This window comes from Mauremys mutica, chromosome 6, assembly GCF_020497125.1.
Source record: "Mauremys mutica isolate MM-2020 ecotype Southern chromosome 6, ASM2049712v1, whole genome shotgun sequence".
Classification (NCBI taxonomy): domain Eukaryota; kingdom Metazoa; phylum Chordata; order Testudines; family Geoemydidae; genus Mauremys; species Mauremys mutica.
In genome coordinates, this window is record NC_059077.1 from 130814357 (window position 1) to 130837031 (window position 22675).

At 47.7% G+C, this 22675-nt stretch overlaps 2 protein-coding genes across 2 annotated transcripts in view; one reads left to right on the forward strand and one right to left on the reverse strand.

Annotated features, from left to right (window-relative positions):
• APTX (aprataxin) overlaps positions 1-461 on the reverse strand; it is a 29083-nt gene extending 28622 nt beyond the window's left edge. The window contains exon 1 of the mRNA XM_045020429.1: positions 343-461. The gene's annotated coding sequence lies outside the window, so the exon portion shown is untranslated. The remainder of the gene's footprint in view (positions 1-342) is intronic.
• Positions 368-18120, forward strand: DNAJA1 (DnaJ heat shock protein family (Hsp40) member A1). Its single transcript, XM_045020425.1, has 8 exons — positions 368-499; positions 732-909; positions 1146-1250; positions 1463-1690; positions 5049-5163; positions 13417-13532; positions 16117-16217; positions 16806-18120. The coding sequence occupies exons 1-8, from the start codon at positions 368-370 to the stop codon at positions 17022-17024; spliced, it is 1194 nt and encodes a 397-aa protein (XP_044876360.1). The 3' UTR covers positions 17025-18120.
• The last annotated feature ends 4555 nt before the right edge of the window (positions 18121-22675 follow it).

Here is a 22675-nt window from a genome sequence, read left to right on the forward strand (position 1 = left end):
GCCTCCTCCTCCGCCGCCGCCGCTCCCGGCCCCGCCACCGCCGGCCCGGCCCCATCTCCCGGCCCAGCCTCGCCACCGCCGGCCCGGCCCCATCTCCCGGCCCGGCCCCGCCGCCTCCCGCCGCCTCCGGCCCGCGCCTCCCGCCGCCTCCGGCCCGGCCCCATCTCCCGGCCCCGCCGCCGCTCCGGCCCGCGCCTCCCGCCGCTCCGGTCCGGTCCAGTTCCATCTCCCGGCCCTGCTGCTGTTCCGCCTCCGGCCCGGCCCCATCTCCCGGCCCGCGCCCGCCGCCGCCCTTTCTCTTGCCCGCCCGCCCGCCGGGGGGGTCCGTGTCCCGGGGCTCACGGTCGGTTCCCGCAGGCCGGCCGCCATGGTGAAGGAGACCACGTACTACGACGTGCTGGGGGTGAAGCCGGGCGCCTCGCAGGAGGAGCTGAAGAAGGCCTACCGCAAGCTGGCGCTGAAATACCACCCCGACAAGAACCCCAACGAGGGCGAGAAGGCAAGTGGGGGGAGGGGGGAGCGGGGATTGGGGCCCGACCCGGGCTCCCTTTTACAGGCTGTAGGTCACGTGCATGTAGGTGGAAATGCGTAACTGTAACGGGGGTGTTGAGTGTCCAGTGCACATGCAAGTCTCAAAGGCGGTTTAGTGTTAAACAGTTATTGGAGGGATACAGGTGAGCTGCAATGTAATCACTTATGGCCTAACACTTATTCTGATCTGTTTCCTACAGTTCAAGCAGATTTCTCAAGCCTATGAAGTACTTTCTGATCCCAAGAAAAGAGAGTTGTATGACAAAGGTGGTGAACAGGCTATTAAAGAGGGTGGTACTGGCAGTAGTTTTGGGTCACCCATGGATATTTTTGATATGTTCTTTGGAGGAGGTGGAAGAATGCAGCGAGAGAGGAGAGGTAATTTGACCATTTCTGTGATATTACCTAAAGTGACCATTTACTATTGAAGTATTTATTGTAGAATATGTAATTGTTCGGAGTATGTTGTAAGATTATGGACACTAACTTCTGTAAAATACTTTTTACAAACTAAACAGTGTTGTTAATGCTGTGCAACAGTGTCTAAAATGATTAGAAACCATATCTGGTTCCAAGCAAATGACATTTTAAGTAAAACATTATGCTCTTTACAGGTAAAAATGTTGTTCATCAGTTGTCAGTTACTTTGGAAGATTTGTATAATGGTGCAACAAGAAAACTGGCTCTGCAGAAGAATGTGATCTGTGACAAATGTGAAGGTATGTTAATGTTTACTGTTGGATTTTTATGATGTTTTTCAGGTAACTAAACCTGAATGAACTGATTTTAATTCCAATATTAAAATAAACCTTCATCTAAATCCAGAGTAACTTTTTGTTCTAGGTAAATTGTAAATGTACTTCTAGTTTTAAGTTCCTTTTAGAGAGAAACCAAAATCAATTCTAATTAGACTTTGCTGTCTTGTTATCAGGCCGAGGTGGTAAGAAAGGTGCAGTAGAATGCTGTCCCAATTGCAGAGGTACCGGCATGCAAATACGAATTCACCAGATAGGACCAGGAATGGTTCAGCAAATCCAGTCTGTGTGCATGGAATGCCAGGGACATGGGGAGCGTATCAGTCCTAAGGACAGGTGTAAAAGCTGCATTGGAAGGAAGATTGTTCGAGAGAAGAAGATTCTAGAAGTTCATATTGATAAAGGTAATGCCTTCAAGGAGAACTTGGCTGAGTTTTGTAATACTTAATAGATTTGTTTTAACCTTGGATTTGCATGATACAAATTTCAGTAATTGAAAGAGCTATTATCCAGTGGCAGTGTTACGTGCACATTAAAATGTGTAGCAATAGTATTGCTTACTGTTAAATGGTAAAACCTGTGCAGAGCTCTAAATGGTAGATTTGGTTTCAAATACACACATCTTCATGGGTAATGTCAGTTCAAATTGCTGCTCACTTGTTTAGTAAGCATTAACTTGACTACACCTAGTGTCATGTTAGTTGCATATTGATTACTGGATATGCAAACAGTGGATTGATTCACAGTGAAGAGAAACTGACAAGCAGACTAATGCCAGAATGCTGACTAATTACTGACATTGGTTAAAATAAAACAAGCAAGTGGAACACTTGGTGACTTAAGTTGCATTACTCCTTTAGGAATTCTGTGCCCAAAAATTCTATGCACAATATTTTAAAATTCTGCAACTTTATTTGTCAAATAAATACAGAGGCTCCAGCATGGCAGTGGGGAGCACAGGCCCCTGGCTGTATGGAGGTGGGAGATCATCCTGTAGTCCCCATTTTTCCCCTCCCCCCCCAGACATGGACTCAGCAGTGAAGCTGCACTTGACCCTGACACAGTGCAAGGGCTGGGCCTGCCCCATGAACACCCTAGGGCCCTGCCTCTCTGTGCCAGGTGTGGACAGGCAGGCTCAGTCCAGCAGGATCAAAGTGTGGAGGGGCTTAGTGTGGGGAAGTCTTGGTGCTGGCGACTCAGTGGGGGAATCTGGATGCACACAGGCTTGTTGGGGGTGCAGGGGCAATGGGACTCTGCAGGGGGGTCCAAGTGAAAGTGTATGGGGGAGCTGCTGCTGCCGCCAAGGGGATACTGCATGCCAGGCTCCCACTTCTCCTCCCCCTTCCCCCCATGCCCTTTTCCTCCCACCCTTGCCCCACTTCAGGTATTCACCATTGTACAGAAAACAGGATGGCACACAAGGGGGCACAACTGGCACTAGGACCCAGGAGGTGATGTCCAGCTGCAGAATCAGCTAGCCTTTATGGAACCCTCTTTTACCTGGGCAGCTCAGGGTGCTTGCAGAAATGGAGGGGGGGCAGTGGCACATTACCCTGTATGCCTCCCCAAACTGCACCATGGGCATCCCCAGCCCTATGCAGATTTACCTCTCCGCTGACTGCTCCAGACACAGAAACCCCACTGGCGTGTGACCACTCTAGCAGTTTATGGTGTAAAAACAGACAGGGAAGCAAAGGGAAGCTGCAAAAGTTTGTGGTGGAAAAACATGTTAAGCCTGTAATGCAGAGGTGGCCAACCTGAGCCTGAGAAGGAGCCAGAATTTACCAATGTACATTGCCAAAGAGCCACAGTAATATAGCCGCAGTCCCGTACTCTCCCCCCACCCCCCAGGCACTCCTAGTGCCTCCCAACCACCGGCAGCCCTGCTGATCAGCACCTCCTGCTCATTTCCCGCACCTCCCAATCAGCTGTTTCATGGCATGCAGGAGGCTCTAGGGGGAAGTGAAGCCATGGCAGGCTCAGGGGAGGGGGGTGGAAAGAGGTGGAGTGGGGACAGGGCCTGCGGCAGAGCCAGGGATTGAGCCGTGAGCATGCGCACACCCCAGCACATTGGAAAGTTGGCGCCTGTAGCTCCAGCCCCAGTCAGTGACTATAGAAGGAGCAGCAAAATAATTTCTGAAGAGTCGCATGTGGCTCCAGAGCCACCCCTGCTGTTATGCTTAGAACTCAATCTGTTAAGCCGTCCTAACAGTCTCGCTCCAGGTGCTACTGACCTACACTAGCTTGAACAATCTCCAGCAAAGTTAACCAGCAGAGTTCACTACAAACAACTCTCTTCAGAGGTAGGGGATGGGGAAAGGCCATATTGTGCAGCAGATGTAAGAAGCCTCTATTGCTGAATAGGCCTTGTCAAAAGCTGGTCAGTACTGGCAGTGAAAGAATTTGGGCAGTCAGATGTGAACCACTTCACAAGCATGCAGCACATCACCAACTGGCTAATGTGCCTGACCCTCCCAGTAACTGCATTCTACATCGACACTTGAAGTCTCTGTAATATACCCAGTATTTTAAAGGAGGGAGAATATTGAAGCAACAGTTTCTGGGAGTGGGAAGTGCAGAAGTTGACACCTTTTGAGGTACATGCAACACTTCCAGGATCTAGTATCTTCATCTTGAATGATTCAGACCTAAATTTGTTCTTACTAACATGGTTGAAGCATGCGGGCCTCCAGGGTGCAGAGGGCTTTTCCTTAGTGCCTAAGGGAGTTGCATGACTTTTGACAATACCACCCTGAATCTCTCCACTGTTGCCATATCTTTACAGTTTGGCTGTTTGCTGTCAGCTCAGCTGGTATTGAGTAAACTTTTCTTTCTGGACAAATATCCACATCACAAATTACTGTGCTTAACACTCCCGACAGTCTCTGAAGGCAGGGTCTGAGTTCTGACTTGAGCATCCAGTCAGGACTGAATGCTGATAATACAGCATGGCAAAGACTACACTACTGCCTGTATGGTCACTTCATGTATGAATAGAGAATTTCAGCATATAGTATGAAGTCCTAAAACACAAACTTAAATTACTGTAGAATTCCACTTTCTTGCACTTGATTGACAATAAGGAGCACTGGAATGAATTGTAAAAGCTGATGCATGGTGGGTGGCGGGAGGGGATCTGGCTGCAGGTGGGTGCTAAGCACCAGCTAATTCCACCAGTCTTGAAATGAAGACTCTGATGTGCTAAATCAGAAAAGCAGGGTCTTACCCCAAAAGGAAAGACCTGCCTGGTTGTGTAGCAGTGGCTTTTTGATGTGAGAGAGAACTGAAGGTCTTAGGAAGAGGGCTTCCTGTTCTCTCTCACTCGCAGCATCCAAATCATGCTTAACCCTATTAGCTCTGCAGCAGCTCTGTACAAAGCCACCAGTAGGTGGAGATAGAGGGAGGCTTTAAGCAAACCCCTTGGGGCTGATGGTTGTAAGTAGTCGTCTGAGCTGCTGTTCTGCTTTCATTGAGGAATGACCTTTATAGGTGGCAATCCTGACTAGAATTGGGCTGCTTGACAACTAAGCTGAGAGAGTGCCCCGCAGTTGGATATGCTTCCATAGCCCAGATTGTCTCTGTGCAAGCCTCTAGAAACGTAGCTGGTTAGTCATGTGTAGTGCTGGGGGGGGGAGAGAAATAGATGCAATATCAGAACCTACCAATCACAACGGTTTGTCGCACAGGTTAGAGCCTGATAAAGTGATGCTATGTATGTATTGTAGATATTTAAATTTCTAATTACATGTGCCTTTGCAATAGGAATGAAGGATGGTCAGAAGATAACATTCCATGGGGAAGGGGACCAAGAACCAGGACTAGAGCCAGGAGACATCATTATTGTCTTGGATCAAAAAGACCATTCTACATTTACAAGGTAAAGCATCTCAAGCATGCGAGTGTAGGACTTTCAGCTAGATCATCTGTGTTGTCCAGAAACTTCACACATTAGGACTGGGTCATTACTTCCAATAGGTATTTAAACTCAACCACCTCTATCCAACTAGAGTTCAATTGTTGTAAGCTGTCTTAGAGTCAGATGAATACTTGGCTTATTACTTTATTCCAAACAGTGGAGAAACACTTGGCGGGGGCAGGGTACTCAGTTGAGCCCTGGCTGCTGCTGAGCTAACTGCAGTAAAGGGGGGCTCAGACAGATTCTATTACAGGGGGTGGGGCGCTCGACAGGAAGAGTTTGGGCACCACTGAGTCTCTGAATATTTGCAGAGATACTTGTTCAATTAGTCTTATAGTGGTCATTGCACTTGTTGCTTTGCAGATGTAAGATCTCTCCAAATGGCTTATAGACAAACCAAAGAGTGGGTAATCGGGAATAGGCTATTACAGAAATCAAGCTCAAAATCATGAGTTTCCATGAGTGTTCAGCACATGCCTTCATGCTGACTTGCTATGAATATCTGCAGTGATTATTGCAAGATGATATCAAATATCAGTCTACTCCATTAGCTGTCTTTTCAAGCTGCTAATTGTCTAAGACATAGCTGTTAGACAGACAACCCAGCCTGGTTTCAAGAAAGATGAAACTAAACCTCAGGTCTGAGTCTTTGTCCATGTGGATCCTGCGTATGGTGCCCATGCTCATCAGACTTGCGAGATTAGAATCTTTTGACCAGCACTGTCTGTCTGAGGTGGTGCCTATGTACTGCATGTCTCGCTCTTCTTCTCTCTTCCCGGCTGCGGGAGGGCATATTAGGCAGAGCAGCCACAACAATCTTTCTTTCAGTTGCTCTTACCAGTGGCAGGGAGCTGGAACTCAGTGGTGTCTGCCTGGTACCCTGCAGTACCTTTTAAAATCAGTTTAGTAAATACTAGCACTGTTAGTTCAGGGATCTTCTCTACCCTGACAGCCCCATTGTTTTCTTTTGAACTACTGCTTGGCACCAAGGCACCCTGCTACGTAATGACAAAGCCTAAGCCCTCTAGTCTCCGTCCATGCCTATTGTGGGATGGACTTATCCCACTATCTGAAATACATTTAGTCTCTTCTGTTTGGGCAAGAGCCATGTTCTGAACCATTACTCTTATGGGCCACTTTTTCCCCAACAGAACTTATTGCTTCAGAGATACTTGGCTAATGTGCTATGTGGTGGAGCAGCTCAAGGGGAACACCTAATTTGGAAAGACATGCCTCTGGCTGCAAAAGATCCCAGAGATCCCACTTCCTCAGCACCCAGTAAGGAGGGACTCTATCCTAAAGGCTCAAGTTGTTGAGAGGGGCTGCAGCTCCTTCAGTCAGCCATCCTTTGTCTTCCAAACAGCACCAGCTAGACACTTGGCACCCAAGTCTGCTGCTGCATCAAGGCAGGACAGAGCTGAGCAGTGCTCTAAGGACAACTCAGTGCTGATGATATTCTAAACTGAGCACAGAGCCTGATGATCAGCTTCCTAGCCTAGGGTTCTTTACCTTACTCTGCAAGCACCCTGTGGAACTAAGTCCACTCTGCTACTGGCAGAATTCTCAGTGGGTCAGACTCCCTCATGTTGGGTCTGATACTAGTTCCAGAGTCCTTATGCTACTGGCAGACTTCTTACTGACTATTGATACTTCACCCCTAGCACCAACTCCGGTATGTCACCGAAATTAATCCTTTGGTACCAGTATTCCCCCTATCCTACCACTGAGGTCAGCACTAACCCCATGAACAGATTTGCGGTTCATCTTCCCCTGCACACTTTCTGCCGAATCAGACCCTTCACCCAACATCCCCCTCCATCCAGGGATTCATGATGTAAAGCAATTTACAGCTCACCCTCAATCATGCCAACCAACTTCAGGGGTTAACTTAGGCTCCTAAATCCTTCTTGATCTGATCCCTTTAGCTTCCCATCCTTGCCTTATTGGACGTTCTGGGGGTCCCATCTGGACAGTGAATTTGGCTTGATCTGAACAACCTTTTTCATGGAGTTGCTGGGGGTGGGGTTTTTTTTGGCCTGGCTCTAGCCATGTATGTCTCAATTAAAACAGCCCATTCCATGACCACAGCCATCAACACAATAAGGGCATTCTGCTTACAATCCACAGGGATTCTAGAGAAGTCCAAGCAACTCTCAACGAGCTCTCCATTGACTGATAATCTTAGCTCCTGCAAGGATGAGTTACGTACCCTAAAGGGGCACAGGACCTGCTGTCAGGAGAAAACATGTAATGTATCCAGGCTAGTTCAGACAGAACTTTCTCCCATTGGCACCAGATGGTGCTGATTATTCCATGTCTCACTTTTCCCTCAGATAGCCGCCTCCCTTCCCAACAGCTGGTTTCTCAGTTGGGTTCAGAGCCATCCATGTTTCAGTCCCACTAGAGCATCCTTGTGTCTACTCCATTTTTTCGTTCCTGCATTTCCCATTTTTCTCAGGCATGGGCTGGGATTGCTACAGACCAGTGGAAAACATACATCTCCTTTAATCTCCAATTCCAGTCCTGGCCCCTCACCTCCCCACTTCTCTGCTCCTCTTAAGGGACCCACCTTACATGACAAACTGAGGGATTGTTGGTGTGGAATTCTTGCATCATAAGTACTCAAGAGTTCAGAGGGAAAGGTTTTTATTCTTGATATTTCCATATCCCCAAAAGAACAAGGGATGCATCTTGTGCTGGACCTGAGATGACTAGACAAACATACACAGCACTTACATGATGACTTTTGACAGACCTCACCTCCACTGTCTCCAAGGCTGGTTGAGGTCTGTTTACAACCCCATCAAACAGCATATGGACACACACTTCATGGTCCTAATAGGACTAGGATTACTAGCTTCCCTAAACTGGATGATGACCTTGATGGTGTGCAAGGAGTACCATTCTGTAATCTGTACCTTACCTCACACTGCAACACTGATTACAGGTGCATCCATGGCAGGTTGGAGAGGCCCATCTAAACCACCTGCAAGTTCAATACATGCAATTTTGGAGAGTCCTCAGTCCACTTCAGTGTGCTATAACTCCAGACAAGTGGACTACTCTGCAGAATCTTTGTACTGCTACTGGAAGGAACTACTGTACAGATCTGACAGACAGCACCTCTACAATGTGTAACCACAGGTGGGGGTGCCAACTCACCCCTCCTCCCCAACTTGTCAGGAAGCAATTGTCCTGTGAAGGTGGAACCACTTCCACATCTTGGCTCCATGGCACTTCACCTACCAGAAACAAACAATGGAACAGATTTCTTCAGTAGACACTACTCACCCAACCATTAATGGTCACTGAAGACTTGATCTCAGGCCTAGCAGATGACTCCCTGTGATAAAATAAGTTTAGGAAGGCAGCAAGCCAGTCCCTGGTCTCAAAAAGGTTGAGACACAATGACCTAGACCATCCCTGATACACCTGTTTGTTGCAATGCCCACAGTTCTGCTCCAGGGCAGGTGACAGCTAAGGCTCCCTCAAGGATGCCTTCCTCATTCCTTGGTCTCAGTCTTCTCTACCTTTTCCTTTTTTTCCTCTACTGCCATGGCTCAGAAGGAAGATCTATCAGACTTGCTAGCAGAGTAATTATCCTAGCTTCTTGTTGGGCCAGACGGCAACTCCTGGGCCTACTGTATCCATCCACACAGCCACCAACTTCTCTGCCCAGTCTGCCAGACTTATTCTAGGAAACTGGGGGACATTCTCCATCTAGGCCCATCTTTACAGCTGGTTGCTTGGAAGTTGGCTCCCTAAGCCCTACAGACAGGGACTTTTCTACAGAGGTCCAATAAATACTTGCATAGGGCAGGAAGCCCTCTACAGCTCAGTCTGCAGATCAAAGGAGAGAAGTTTGTCTGGGCTTCACAGCACTTGTGCTTTAGAAGCCCCTATTCCTTTGCAAGCTTATATGGTGACTGGTTCTGGCCCATCCACTCGTTTGTGTGCCCCTTCCTGGGGCCTGTGTGTCGTTCTTACGGAACCCCCTTTGGACTTTTATTGAGCTGCTCTCTCCACCATCTTGCATTCAAAACCACCTAACAGAAGAGTTCGTTGTCTTCAAGCACTGTTGGCAGACCCTCTTAGGTTGTTTTCAATAGGGATATGGTAATGCTGAGATCCCTGAAGTTCCTCACCAGCATGCTGTCAGATTTTCACTTAAATCAAACTGTCAGACTCCTTGCTGTCCTCAAATGAGAGACGGGCTGAACACGTAGATATTTCCAGAGCAATCACTTGAAGAAGAAAGAAGGGCTCATGCCCATTCAACTTGGGGGAGAGGGTGTTTGCTACAGAAGTTTTTCCCCTCAGCAGTATACATAGGGGACTATCTCTTGCACCCTTGGAGTGGCGCACACATGCCACAGCATATAGGGCGCCACCAGCCCCATCCATCCTCAGTTCCTTCTTGCCGCCAGTGACGGTGCATGGAACTGTTGCTGCTTCAGCTTGCGCTGTTGCTTCTCGTTCATTCAAACCCATTTACCTCGTGTATTGTAGTGTGTGTGTGTGTGTGTGTGTGTGTGTGTGTGTGTAGTTTCCCTCTAACAAATAAGGAAGCTAAAACTAGAGACTTTAAGCCCTGTGATCACTAAAAGGCCCATGCCCATTAGCAATCCACATAACAGCTTACGGTGATTGGGTGAAGGTCATATTAAGTGCAAGCAGCAAAGAATCCTGTGGCACCTTATAGACTAACAGACGTTTTGCAGCATGAGCTTTCGTGGGTGAATACCCACTTCTTCGGATGCAAGTAGAAGTGGGTATTCACCCATGAAAGCTCATGCTGCAAAACGTCTGTTAGTCTATAAGGTGCCACAGGATTCTTTGCTGCTTTTACAGATCCAGACTAACACGGCTACCCCTCTGATATTAAGTGCAGAATCTGCAAATCCTTCAAGCCCAGGATTAAGGAGCATGACATCCACTTGAAAGCACTTCTTATAAGAGTCTGCCCTTACAGCGAGCCTGCAGACTCCTTTGCTGTTCCCTGCCCTATAGCCCCAGCTAGGGTAGCTTTTCCCCTACATGAGGGGGTTGCGAAAATTACAAATGCCCTCTGGCAAACCCCCTCCTCCTTGCCTGCGATCTCTAAGAGGGTGGTGTCCAAGAACTTGGTGCTATCCAAGGGTGTTAAGTACCTTTTTATACCCATCCTGTTCCCAGTTCCCTAGTGGTAGAGGCAGTCAACCACAGGGAGAGACACGGTCAACTAGCGATTACCCCTAAGAATAAAGACTCAAGGAGACTAGACTTGTTTGGGCATCAAGTTTATTTGGTCTCCAGTCTCCAGTTGCGGTTGGCCAACCATCAGGACCTCCTAGGCAGCTATGATTTTAATATGTGGCAGGCCATGAGTTTGTGCTCCATCCAGAGGTAGCCTGCTTGGTCTTCCAGAGGTGGGGAGATCCTCAAGTGGATCTGTTCACCCTCAGGCAGAACTGGAAGTGCCACCACTTCTGCCCCAAATGGGATTTGGGCAAGGGCTCCCTCTCCAATGCCTTCCTCCTGTCCTGGGCAGAAATCCTGATGTATGCATTCCCCCGCTCCCACCTGTGAGCAGCGTCCTGGCAAAAGTCAAGAGAGACAGGGCCCAAGTTATCATTGCCCCAGTGTGGATGCGCCAACATTGGTTTGACACACTGCGTTTGGTAGCACACCCCCCCGCCCCCCAGTGGCCGCTGCTGAACTGACCAGACCCGCTGTCACAGGACCACAGTCACCTCTTGCACCCCTATCTCACGTCTCTCCTTGTGCCGTGGATGCTGCATTGCTGAACCCTGAAGAATGGATCTGTTCAGCAGGAGTCCAGCAGGACCTGCTGGGGAGTAGAAAACCCTGGACTAGACAGACCTTCCTGCCAAAGTGGACAAGGTTTTTCCACTGGGTGGCTGAACGGGGCATCTCCCCTTCACATTCTTGGTGCAGTTGATCTCTGCCTTTCATCCGCCTGTCCAGGGGAAGATTGTGTTCTCCCATGACATGGCAGCCAGGTTCCTCAGAGGTCTTGATTTTTTTCCCCTAAAGTTCAGTTCCCAGTCCCTCAATGGGATCTCAGTTTGGTTCTGTCCAGGCTCATGAGCCTGCCCTTTGAGCTTTTGGCCTCATGCTCCCTGTCTCTCCTATCATGGAAGGTAGCTTTCCTGGGGGCGGATACATTAGCAAGGCGAGTTTCCAAGCCGCATGCCCTGACCTCAGAACTGCCATATACATTCTTCTATAAGGACATAGTCCAGCTCTGGCCCCACATGGCCTGCCTTCCCCAAGGTGGTGTCCGCTTTCCTGACGTCTTCTGCCCCAAGCCCCATGAGACTAGTGAAGAGAGGCACCTCCATGCTGAACATAAGAAGGGCCCTGGCTTTCTACCTAGATCAAACAAAGCATTTCCAAAGATCGACTTAGCTTTTCATCTCTACAGCTGATGGGATGAAGGGCCTCCTGGTGTGCATGCAGAGGATTTCTAACTAGATTATCTCTTGCATAAAGGCTTGCTACAAGCTGGCAGGGGCCCCACCACCGCTGATTGTCAGAGCCCACTCAACTAGAGCTCAGGCATCCTTGGCGACCTTCTGGCACATGTTCCACTCCAGGATATCTGTGAAAATGTGGTCCTCGGTACACAGCTCACTATGCCAGCATGCAGCAGGGTTCAGCAGAGCTGTGTTGAAATCTACATGTCTGAACTCCTTACCCACCTCCATGGGTACTGCTTGGAGTCACCTAAGTTTAGTTCCAGTGATTGCTCATGTCCATTCAAGACAGTTACCTTTTTCTGTAACTGGTGTTCTTCGAGGTGTTTCTCATGTCCATTCCATACCCCACCCTCCTTCTCCACTGTCAGTTTCCGGCAAGAAGGAACTGAGGGTGGAGGGGGCTAGTGGTGCCCTATATGCTGTGGCATATGGGGGCCGGTCCCCTAGGGATACTACTGAGGGAAAAACTGCTGGCACCAGTGCATGTGGCGAGCGCGCACACACTCTGAATGGACATGAGCAACACATCTCGAACACCAGTTACGGAAAAAGGTAACTGTCTTATTCTTTAGACAGAACTAAGCCATTCAGGAAACTGTCCTGTTTTCAGCACTAAGGAAGGCTGATGGTCTGGCCATCTCTTACCATAGACTATCCAAGTGGATCACTCAGTGCATCCCAATTTACCAACTAGCAGCTAAACTCCTTTCTTCAGGCATTAGGTCCAAGTCAGCTAAACCCAGGCAGCTTCCTCATATGCTAAATATTGCTGTAGGAAGGAATCTGAGTAGTCCCCTGCCTCATTCCATTCCTTTAGCAGTTACACCCTGGATTTGGTGACTAAATCAGTCCAAACTTGGAAGGGTTCTGTGGTCTGTCTAGTTATAGCTAGGACTGCTTGGATGCTCTTTCTATTTATTTGGGGACTGATGGAGCAGAATCCACCCTGACAGACTCAGAATTTACTAATCTTACAACAACAGATTCAGGAATTCTCCATTTGGATCCTATGTCCCACCCTCCATCCCAGCTCCTTCAGAGTCCATCTCTGCTTTGAGATTCTGGATTAGCAAGAGATCTAAGGTGGCTGGGGCTGCTATGCCCGCTACCCCCTTGGGTGGGGGAGCTCAAGCACAAAGGGTGTGTAGGTGTGGCCCCAGCAGACCCTGATAGTCAAAAGATTCTGATCTCACGTGTCTGAGGTGCGTGCACACCAAGTGGGATCTACAGACAAAACCTCTAAAAAAGCAGTTTCTATAAAGTAACTGTTTTGTCTCTCCTTAGTACTAGCCTTCAGTGCAAGTGGAACAAGAGCAGCAGTGGCTGTCCTTTAATTTAAAGAGAACCAGGACTATACTGCTGTAAGCTTGTTGAAATCATCCACAGTTTAGCCAGTTGTGGCATTAAGAGCATACTTGGCTTTCCCCAAATTTGGCATAGGGCAGACAATAGGAGTGTATGCAATCTAGTCACTCATTATGTGGGAGTAGGGCTAATTGGGTCTATTGTACTGGCCAAAGCCAGGTTAAAGTCTCTTGGGTGGTATACAGCTTCCGTATAATCTTCCTGTAATTAACTAATCTGTGTGGGGAGGAAAGGGTGGACTAACTTCTGGAATAAAATCAGATTCCTGCAAAGATATACGAGGCAGTTCTAGTGTTAGCAAAGATTTTCCCAAAATTTTCAGAGCTCTTGCATGTGATGTATTTATTCAAATGTAACTGTTCTGTAGGCGAGGTGAAGACCTGTTCATGTGCATGGACATACAGCTGGTTGAGGCACTGTGTGGCTTTCAGAAACCTATTGCAACACTCGATAACAGAACTATAATTATTACCTCTCATCCTGGTAAGTGTGTTTAAAAGTATTGCTGTTAAACTTGTGCAGCTAGCAAATTATCCTTGAGTTCTCCTGTTGCATAGTAAAGGGACCAAAAGAGCATTCCAAGTAAGAGTATTGGGGTTTAAAGTATCTAAAAATATTAATTTGGACCAGAAAGTGTAAATCTCTTGTTCAGAGTTTTATACTGTAAAAACGCTCTACTTGCTAGTTAAAGCTTAAAAAGATTATGTCCTGGTGGATGAAGTATTGGATTAATAACTCATACTAACGAAAGATGCAACTTGTACATCATGGTGTAACTTTCATAACTTCACTTCACTCCACTCCACAACAGATAAGACCCTATTACATGCATGGCTGTTGGTAACTTAACTTGACTAGATATGTGGTAGGAATTTATGAAGGCCCAACTCCTGTAAAAACTGGAAGTCTTGAGCTCCGAATTCATGGAATAGCGTCTGTTCAGTCAGAACGTACTCCATAAGAGGGCTGCTTTCAGGATGCATGAACAAACAGTTGCATATGTATTCAGTTGTGGTGTAGCTGTGTCGGCCCCAGGATATTAGAGACATGGTTCGTGAGGTAACGTCGTATTGGATCAGCTTCTGTTGGTGAGAGAGACAAACTTTTGAGCTACACAGAGCTCTTGAGGTCTGGGAAATGTACTCTGGACATATTCTATTTCGCTGTGACACTATATGTTCAATTTTGTAACTACTCATGCCAGTAGTCCCCAACATGGTGCCTGCGGGGGTATCTTAATGCGCCCAAGTCCTGGACCCCGGGAGAGCGCCCTCCGAAATGCTGCCGAATGTCAGCGGCATTTCGGCGGGGACGCCTCTCAATGACGTCACTTGTCGACGGCAAGCAGCGTCATCGAGAGGCGTCGCTGTCAAATTTCGGCGGGTGCTCCACCGCTACAGTATTGCACGGGTTGCAAGGCTCAGGCAGCCCCTGAGCCAGCACTGGCTGCTGCAGAATTGAGGTCACTGAACCCATGACACACCCACACACCTCCTAGCCTTAGTCCTAGGACAAAAAAGGGGATTAATGGGTTACAGATTGTTGTAATAAACCACAAATCCTGTGTCTAATAATCTGTGATTGAGGGGGGGGCGGTGTCCTAGCAAAGTTATGAATTTAAGCTCCTGGTTCATCTTTTGAAAGCATTATGCAGATGTCCTTTGTGGATGACAACTGATGGTCAGCGATCGCTTTGAGAAGTGAAGTGTTCACCCACAGATGACAGGGTGTTTGTCTTGATCACTTTCTTGTGAGAGCTCATTTGAGTGTAACAATTCTCTCTGAATATTTGGGTGGCCTATTCTATGATGTGTGGTCTACTTCTCTGGTGGAGTGTCCTTGTTTGAAAGCGGTTTTGAGCATGTTAAGTTGTGTCCTAGACTTTCTCCTCAGTGCATATTCTGTGGTATCTGAGTGCATGGCTGTAGATAAAAGCCACAGAATATGCTCCAAGGGCCACCCAAATACCCTGAGAGGACCTGGTTCAGTACAGAAATAAACCCCCTCCCCCCGGCTGCACACCCCTAGTTGTAACTTACCATCCCACACTGGAACCCGCATGGGATGTCCTCAAACTGCTACAACCCATGCTTGATCAGGACCCCATCCTTAAAAAGTTTTTTCTGTACCCCTACTTCTGGCCTTCAAGCAAGCCCCCAACCTCCAAAGCTCATCGGAAGCAAGCACCCCTCAGACCCAGACACCAACTTAAAGCAACACCAGATACAACCAGAGCAGATGTATAACAGCTCCCACAACACCCCTCCCTAGATATAGGGGTCCTACACATGCAGTGTACCTCATTCAGTGCACTCATTGCCCCGATTACACTTGCCTAGATGAAACCAAACAACTGCTACACTCAATTGATAGTCAGAACCAGTCACCTGAGAGTGAACGCTTCTTACAAAGCGATACTTTATCTGACCATCAGTTGTCGTCCACACAGGACACCTGCACAGCACTTTCAGAAGATGAGCCTGGGAGCTTAAATTCATAACTTTGCTAGACACTGAAAATCACAGATTGGTTAGACACTATATTTGTGGCTTATTAAAACAACCTGTAACCCACTAACTTTCTACCCTATGACTACAGGGGTGTTAACAAGCCACTTCACCTTGACTGGTCCCTTAGAATATGTGCTATCTGTTTATATTTAGCTGTGATACTGAGTACTTTTCCCTGATCTGAAGAAGAGATCTGTGTGGCTTGAAAGCTTGTCTCTTAGCAACAGAAGGGCAGGGGGGTGGACCAGATGACCACCTGAGGTCCCTTCCAACTGTGATATTCTATGAACAGAAGTTGGTCCAATAAGAGATTACCTCCCCCACCTTGTCTCTCTATTCACATGATATAGCCTTTTAAGACCACTTCTGGATAGAGGAGAGTTGGCACTACCATTTACAGGCAACCAGGTTTTTAGCAGCCTTCATGAAGTGGGATCTGGGTCAGTGTAGTTCCATGAATCTTAGCCTAGAAAACAGTGTGAAAGGGAGTTAAGGGGAGATCACACAAATGTAGCAACTATAACTGCTTGTCTTTTGTGCCTTGGTTTTTGCTTTAGGTCAGATCGTCAAGCATGGAGATATTAAATGTGTGCTGAACGAGGGGATGCCAATTTATCGCAGACCATATGAAAAAGGGCGCCTGATCATTGAGTTCAAGGTAAGAGTTCAGTCAGCTTTGTATAGTTAAAGATGGCTTAACATTGAACATGGTGGAAACTCGTCAGGTTAAAGCTGACTTCTATTTCTAATGGAGGCAAGAAGACCATGAGGCACTCAATCTTTACCTGTTTCTGCATTCTGTTCTGCAAAAGGCTATGTAAGCTAATCCAATATACAGGGTTATACTGCTTAGAATAAAGCTAAAATACTGACCTTTTTTAAAAATAACCTTGTGCCTCAAATAGCATGGAGAGGATCTTAGATGTGGAGACTTTTCTTTGGAAACTACTTTATTGGAAGGGTCATCTTGTAGGCAAAACATAGATGGAGATCTGGAAAACCTGATAATGGAAGGCAGCCAGACTGTATGAGAGGTTGGACAATGAAGTAAAATGCTAGGTTGGTTTTTGTTTATCTCTTTCTGAGAAGACTTGGGAGCCTAGAGCTATCAAAAGAGCCCAGGACTCTGCTACAAGCTGATGCTTGTAGGAGCAAGGTAGCGCACACCTCTCAAAGTAGTAATACACTGTGGAGAAAAGACTGTATAAGCAAAGTTCACAAAGGGCCATTCTTACTGATTTTTCAGGTAAACTTCCCAGAGTGTGGCTTCCTCTCCTCTGATAAGCTGTCTCTGTTGGAAAAACTGCTACCTGCAAGGAAGGAAGTGGAAGAAACTGAAGAAATGGATCAGGTAGAGCTGGTGGACTTTGACCCATCTCAAGAAAGAAGACAGCATTACAATGGAGAAGCCTATGAAGACGATGAGCATCATCCTAGAGGTGGTGTTCAGTGTCAGACATCTTAAAATGGCCAGTGAATACCCATTCTGATGCTTGTTTTGTATGCATTAGTGGATGAGTGAAGAACTACAAGCAGCTCATGCTCACTCCTTGCTATTGTTTTGTTTTAATATTCAACCACAGTTGTGTTTTTTAAAACAAGTTAATGAATAAAATCAATAATAGAAAATGACACACTGACTTTGCAATTCATGTAAAGTTCAGGGTGCAAGCTCAGCTGAAGCTGACCATGAGGTCAGTTACCCCTGGCTGCTTGTCTTTATTTCAGGCCTTGTAATTCCTGTATTTTAATTGTGTGCAAATGCACTGGCTTAGATTCAGATTGAGTGGTGGTCTTTTAGATTCTATGCCCTGTTAATGAAGTATACCCAAGTATTTATTTATAATTCATGTTAAGATCAATTAAAGTTTCTGTTCTAATCGGACTGTAGAATATAACCTGTGACTGTCTTGGACTTGTACTGCTATTCATCAAATCAGGACTTGCTCTAATGCAGCTGCCCAGTGCTGTACTGATTACCTTACTCGGACAAGGATGCTGTCAATCTTCACATGCCCACTTAAACACCTGGCAGATGCACTGGCTCCCTCAGCCTGCTGAATTTGAGATTTTACTGATCTCTTGGCTGCCAGCTTCATTCTTTTGTGACCCACTAGTGGATGGAAAAATGAAGCTTCCTGCTGTTATAAGCACAGGCAACTTGTCAGGCACTAAGTGAACAGTGGGACTGCATTAACATGCCTAATTAAGGAGAGCTAGAATTTTAACCCTTATTTGTGAGTGAGGCCAGCAGAACAGCTGAGCTTGCTATTCTAAATCCCTAAAGTAGTCTCTGCCTACTGATGTGAAGTTTGACCTCCAACTTGCTGCATTAAGTGAGAGGAAATAGCCCAGACTCAGTACTGGGGAGTGAAGGTGAAAGATGCATGACCCTGCATAGGGAATTCAGTACTAACCAGAAGAGTGGATGACCAATTGAGTCCAGTGTTTGTATCAAAATTCTCCTCTTTCTATGTGTACAATCTTAATCTCATTCTTGAAAGACTCTGTATTGTTCCAGTTATTGTAGGCAAAACTTTTCCAATATAATTACAAAACTATTCAATGGCTCCTAAGACTGTTTTGTGGTGTATGTTAGTCTGCGTTCAGGCTGGAGGGGGGAAATGCACAAGTTTCTGAAAAGGGCTGTGTTCAACTCAGGTCACATGTATCGAAATATGAAGTGGCACATTAGCCAAACTACCTACTTAAAATACACTGGACACACAAGGTGGGTGAAGTAATGTATTTTATTGTACCAGCTTCTTTCGGTGTTCTTGCCCCTGTTGTCTTCAGATTTGTATATTTTCACAAATCTAGCAGATTTACTAATAGTGGCTGTTTCTCATTGTAGAGGTCCAATAACTGTAGACCCACTCTGTTATAGATGAATTCCATTAACGGTAATGGAGAGGTGTGTTGTAGGGTTGCCTGACAACCATACACCTTGAAAAATGTTCTTGCCACTGCATGGGAAAGACATTGTAGTGAGCAATGTAACTCAAAGGAGTGAGGAGAGGGCACTGTAGCCACATCACACAACCGGGTTGAGGGAGGGTTCTTACACTTTGGATGGTATTCAGCACAAAGTAGAAAAAATTATGTATTTCAGCTATTCTTGCTCTTAGAGCTACTGCAAGAGGCTTGCTGTGGAGTAGGACTGTAAACAAGCTGCTATGCAATAACCCGGAGGAAAACAATGTACTTGTGTTTTCCATAGGTGAATCTAAAGGTTGTTAGCTTGCTCCACAGCCATTTCTCCTGTAAGATACACTGTATCAGTCACTTGTTGGCTTAACTGCATATTTCACAAGAACATTTTCATCTTAACTGTTTCGCTTACCAGAAAGCATTAAGTGCTATGATACATTCGCTGTTTAGTAGCTTAGTTTACAGCCCAGGAGTGGGGTTCTCACAGCAGAGCAGGGTAAGGCTAGTTCCCAGAATCAAGGATTGGGGTGATCTAGCAGATCACCAGCTCAGATAACACCAGAGGGGAACGTGTCAGTGCGGCAGGGAGCAGGGTTTATGTGCAGCTTGTTACCAAGTGACTTTAAGCACTGACGTTTGTGATTTTAAGTGAATCTTAAGTGCAGTGGCTAAGAACAGTCAGGAGGTCAGTTGTTTTGTTTATTGCAGGTGAGGGAAATAAACACAAGCAAGCAGAAAAATGACTACTAGTGAGGCAGCTACAAAATTAGAGCTGGCCAGCAGGGCTGGATTAACCATTTGTGGGCCCGGTGCCAAACATACTTCTGGGCCACTGTGGAGCCTGGTGTGGGGAGGTCAGTCCCCAGAGTGAGGGGCCAGCCAGAGGCAATGGGGCATGGCAGAGGCAGCCCCATTCCACCCAATGCAAGGGCACTAGTTACAAACTGGCAGTTGCCAGCCAGACAGGGGCCTGCCTGGCCCTGTGCTGCCAGCATGTCCCTTCCCCTTAAGAGCAGGCCTGTGCCCAACTCCCTATGGCCAGAGCCCCCTGGATCCACTATGCCCAGTGCCCCCAACCCTCCCACAAATGCACTACAGCACCCCCCCCACTCCCTAGTGCCCCAACACACTGATCTTCTCCCCTCACAGCCCAGCACCTCCCTGACCTAGTCCCACACCCTGCCTCCTAGCTGCACTCACGGGCCCTGCTGGGAGGTGACTATCTGCTGGGCTGAGCTGGCAGCACAGCCAGGGCTGGTCCCAGGGCTGGGAATTGCTCCGGCCCCTTGGGAGTGGCACAATCAGCCAGGCTCTCTCAAGATGCACTTACCTGGAGGGGCCCAGTCAAGCTCCCCCACATTGTCTTGTCCCACTCTGCCCCCCTGACTGAGACTGGCCAGGCTTCTGCACCAGTCCCAGGTGGCTCAGCTCTGGGGAGACAGGCAGTGCCCCACAGGTGGTGGGAAGCAGAGACTGCCTGGAGCCGGCGGTGCACTGGGGTCCGGCCAGGGTGCAGAGAGGAGCAAGGGAGTGAGGCTAGGGAGCGGAGAGGAGAAAGTGGTGGGTGGGGGGAGTCAGCGGGATCTCGGGGCGCAGTGGAAGTGGAGCAGGCTGGAGCCCCTTCTGAGCATAGGCCCGGCTCCATGGAGACACTCAGCACTGCTGGCCAGACTGGAAGCTGCAGAGAAGGAAAAGGACTGTGAGTTTCAAATGTGGCAGGCCAAAATGAGGCTCAAAGAAGCAGCTGCAGCCAGGGAAACTATGGCAGCAGAGGCAGCCAGAGAGGAGGCTGCACACAGAAGGGCCATGGAAGAGTGAGAGAGAGAAGAAAGAGCAAAAACACCGCCATGGGCCTGCTAGAGAAGCAGAACCAGAACCCCCTGACCCCAAGGACTCCCATCACTCCAAAAATCCACAAATGGGAATAATTGTGTCCTGCATACAATGAAAAGGCTGATATTGCTGAATAGCTGACTACCTTCAAAAGGCTGTGTGTAATACATGAAATCCCTGGTAAGAGAGTTCCTATCCTATCAGGTAGAGGGATAGCTCAGTGGTTTGAGTACTGGCCTGCTAAACCCAGGGTTGTGAGTTCAATAATCCTTGAGGGGGTCACTTAGGGATCTGGGGCAAAATCAGTAATTGGTCCTGCTAATGAAGGCAGGGGGCTCGACTCAATGACCTTTCAAGGTCCCTTCCAATTCTAGGAGATAGGATATCTCCATTAATTTAAATCCTGATTGCAAAATGAACTGGTAAAGCTTGAAATGTATTCAATGGAATGCCTATTGAAGATGCTTTAGACTATTGTAAATTTAAAAATACTGTTTTGTGAAGTTTTCAGATTTCCCCTTGTGACAGGGCCAGATGGCAGATGGAAGGCAGATATATTAGCCGCAGGTCCCTTTTCCCTGGGTAAGGTAACAAGGGCAGGTCCAGAACAATCAGGAACTTGCTGGAGCAAATTAAGGCAGACAGGCTAGTTAAGACACCTGGAGCCAATTAAGAAGCTGCTACAATCAATTAAGACAGGCAGGCTAATCAGGGCACCTGGTTTAAAAAGGACCTCACTTCAGTCAGTGAGGGGCATGTGTGAGGAGCTGGGAGCAAGAGGCGCAAGGAGCTGAGAGGGAATAGGTGCCCTGCTGGAGGACTGAGGAGTACAAGTGTTATCAGACACCAGGAGGAAGGTCCTGTTGTGAGGAGAAAGAAGGTGTTGGGAGGAGGCCATGGGGAAGTAGCCCAGGGAGTTGTAGCTGTCATGCAGCTGTTACAGGAGGCACTCTAGACAGCTGCAATCCACAGGGCCCTGGGCTGGAACCCGGAGTAGAGGGCAGGCCCGGGTTCCCCCCAAACCTCCCAACTTCCTGTTTGATGTAAGAGGAGTTGATCTGGACTGTGGGTCCCACCAGAGGGGAAGGTCCCTGGCCTGTCCCCTGACCCATTAGATGGGCCAGCAGAGACTGTGGGGATGGTTCTCCTTTTCCCCAGGCTGGCCAGTGATGAGGTTAGCCAAGTGAATGGCAGGTTTGTGCCTCTAACAAAAGGAGCCAAACTGGGGACTGTGGTGAACCTCTGAGGTGACAAATCTGCCAGAAAGCACAGACCCCCCCCACCCCAAGGCAGAGGAGGAACTTTGTCACACCCTAAAACAGAGAGGAATCTTAAGAGGGATATTGGTACAATGGGGGAACATGTAAACAAAATGGAAGATTTGTTGGGGATAGGGGTGAGGGGTAAACTGGTGGCAAGTTTTGAGGGAATGTTGGCTCTTGTTGCTCAAGAGCGTTTCCTAAGCATGCGTAAGGCTGATGTGGAGCAGTGTCTGTGGGACAAAGATGTAAAGTCTGTGGACGAGGTGGCTTTTTTAGCAGATGGCTTCGAACAGAATCAGGCGTCTATTGAGGGCAGGCCACAGAAAGAGGGGTTTAAAACTGGCAGGAAGGGAGGATCCCATATTGCCCCTGGGAAGAGAGAAAGGGGTTGGGAGCCTAAACATTCCTCTACTGGTAACTCCTATCCCAAATCTCCCGTAAAAGCAGAAGAGCCCAAAAGGTGCTATCATGTAATTCCACTGGTCACCTGAGGCATAAATGCCCTGTGCTAGGAGGAAGCAGGCAAGCAATAGCTCATGTTAGTTCTGCTGTCCTCAACACAGAACCTCCCCATCCCCCAGGGAATTGAAACCTATCATATTGGTTTTGTGAGATTAGCCTCTGCAGAACCAGACATGGAGCATGTTAAGGCTGGCCAAATTGGTGGCAGGGAATGCTTGGGGCAGAGGGATACAGGAGCTCAGATCTCTCTGGTTAGGCAGAGTGTGATCCTAAAGGCCAGTATGTTACCTGGCCAAAGGGCAGAGATTGTGGGGGTGGGCGAAAGCAGATTCCTTGTACCACTAGCTAAAATCCAGGTGGTGTGGGAAGGTTTGGAATGTGTTTTGACTGGGGGGGGGAATGGAACACCTCCTAGGTGACCTGCTCCAGGTAATGATTTTTTTTCAGTGTAGTTCAAGTTATCTCCCCTCAACCTTCTTTTGGTTAGGCTAAACAAGCCAAGCTCTTTGAGTCTCCTTTCATAAGACAGGTTTTCCATTCCTCGGATCATCCTAGTAGCCCGTCTCTGAACCTGTTCCAGTTTGAATTCATCCTTCTTAAACATGGGAGACCAGAACTGCACACAGTA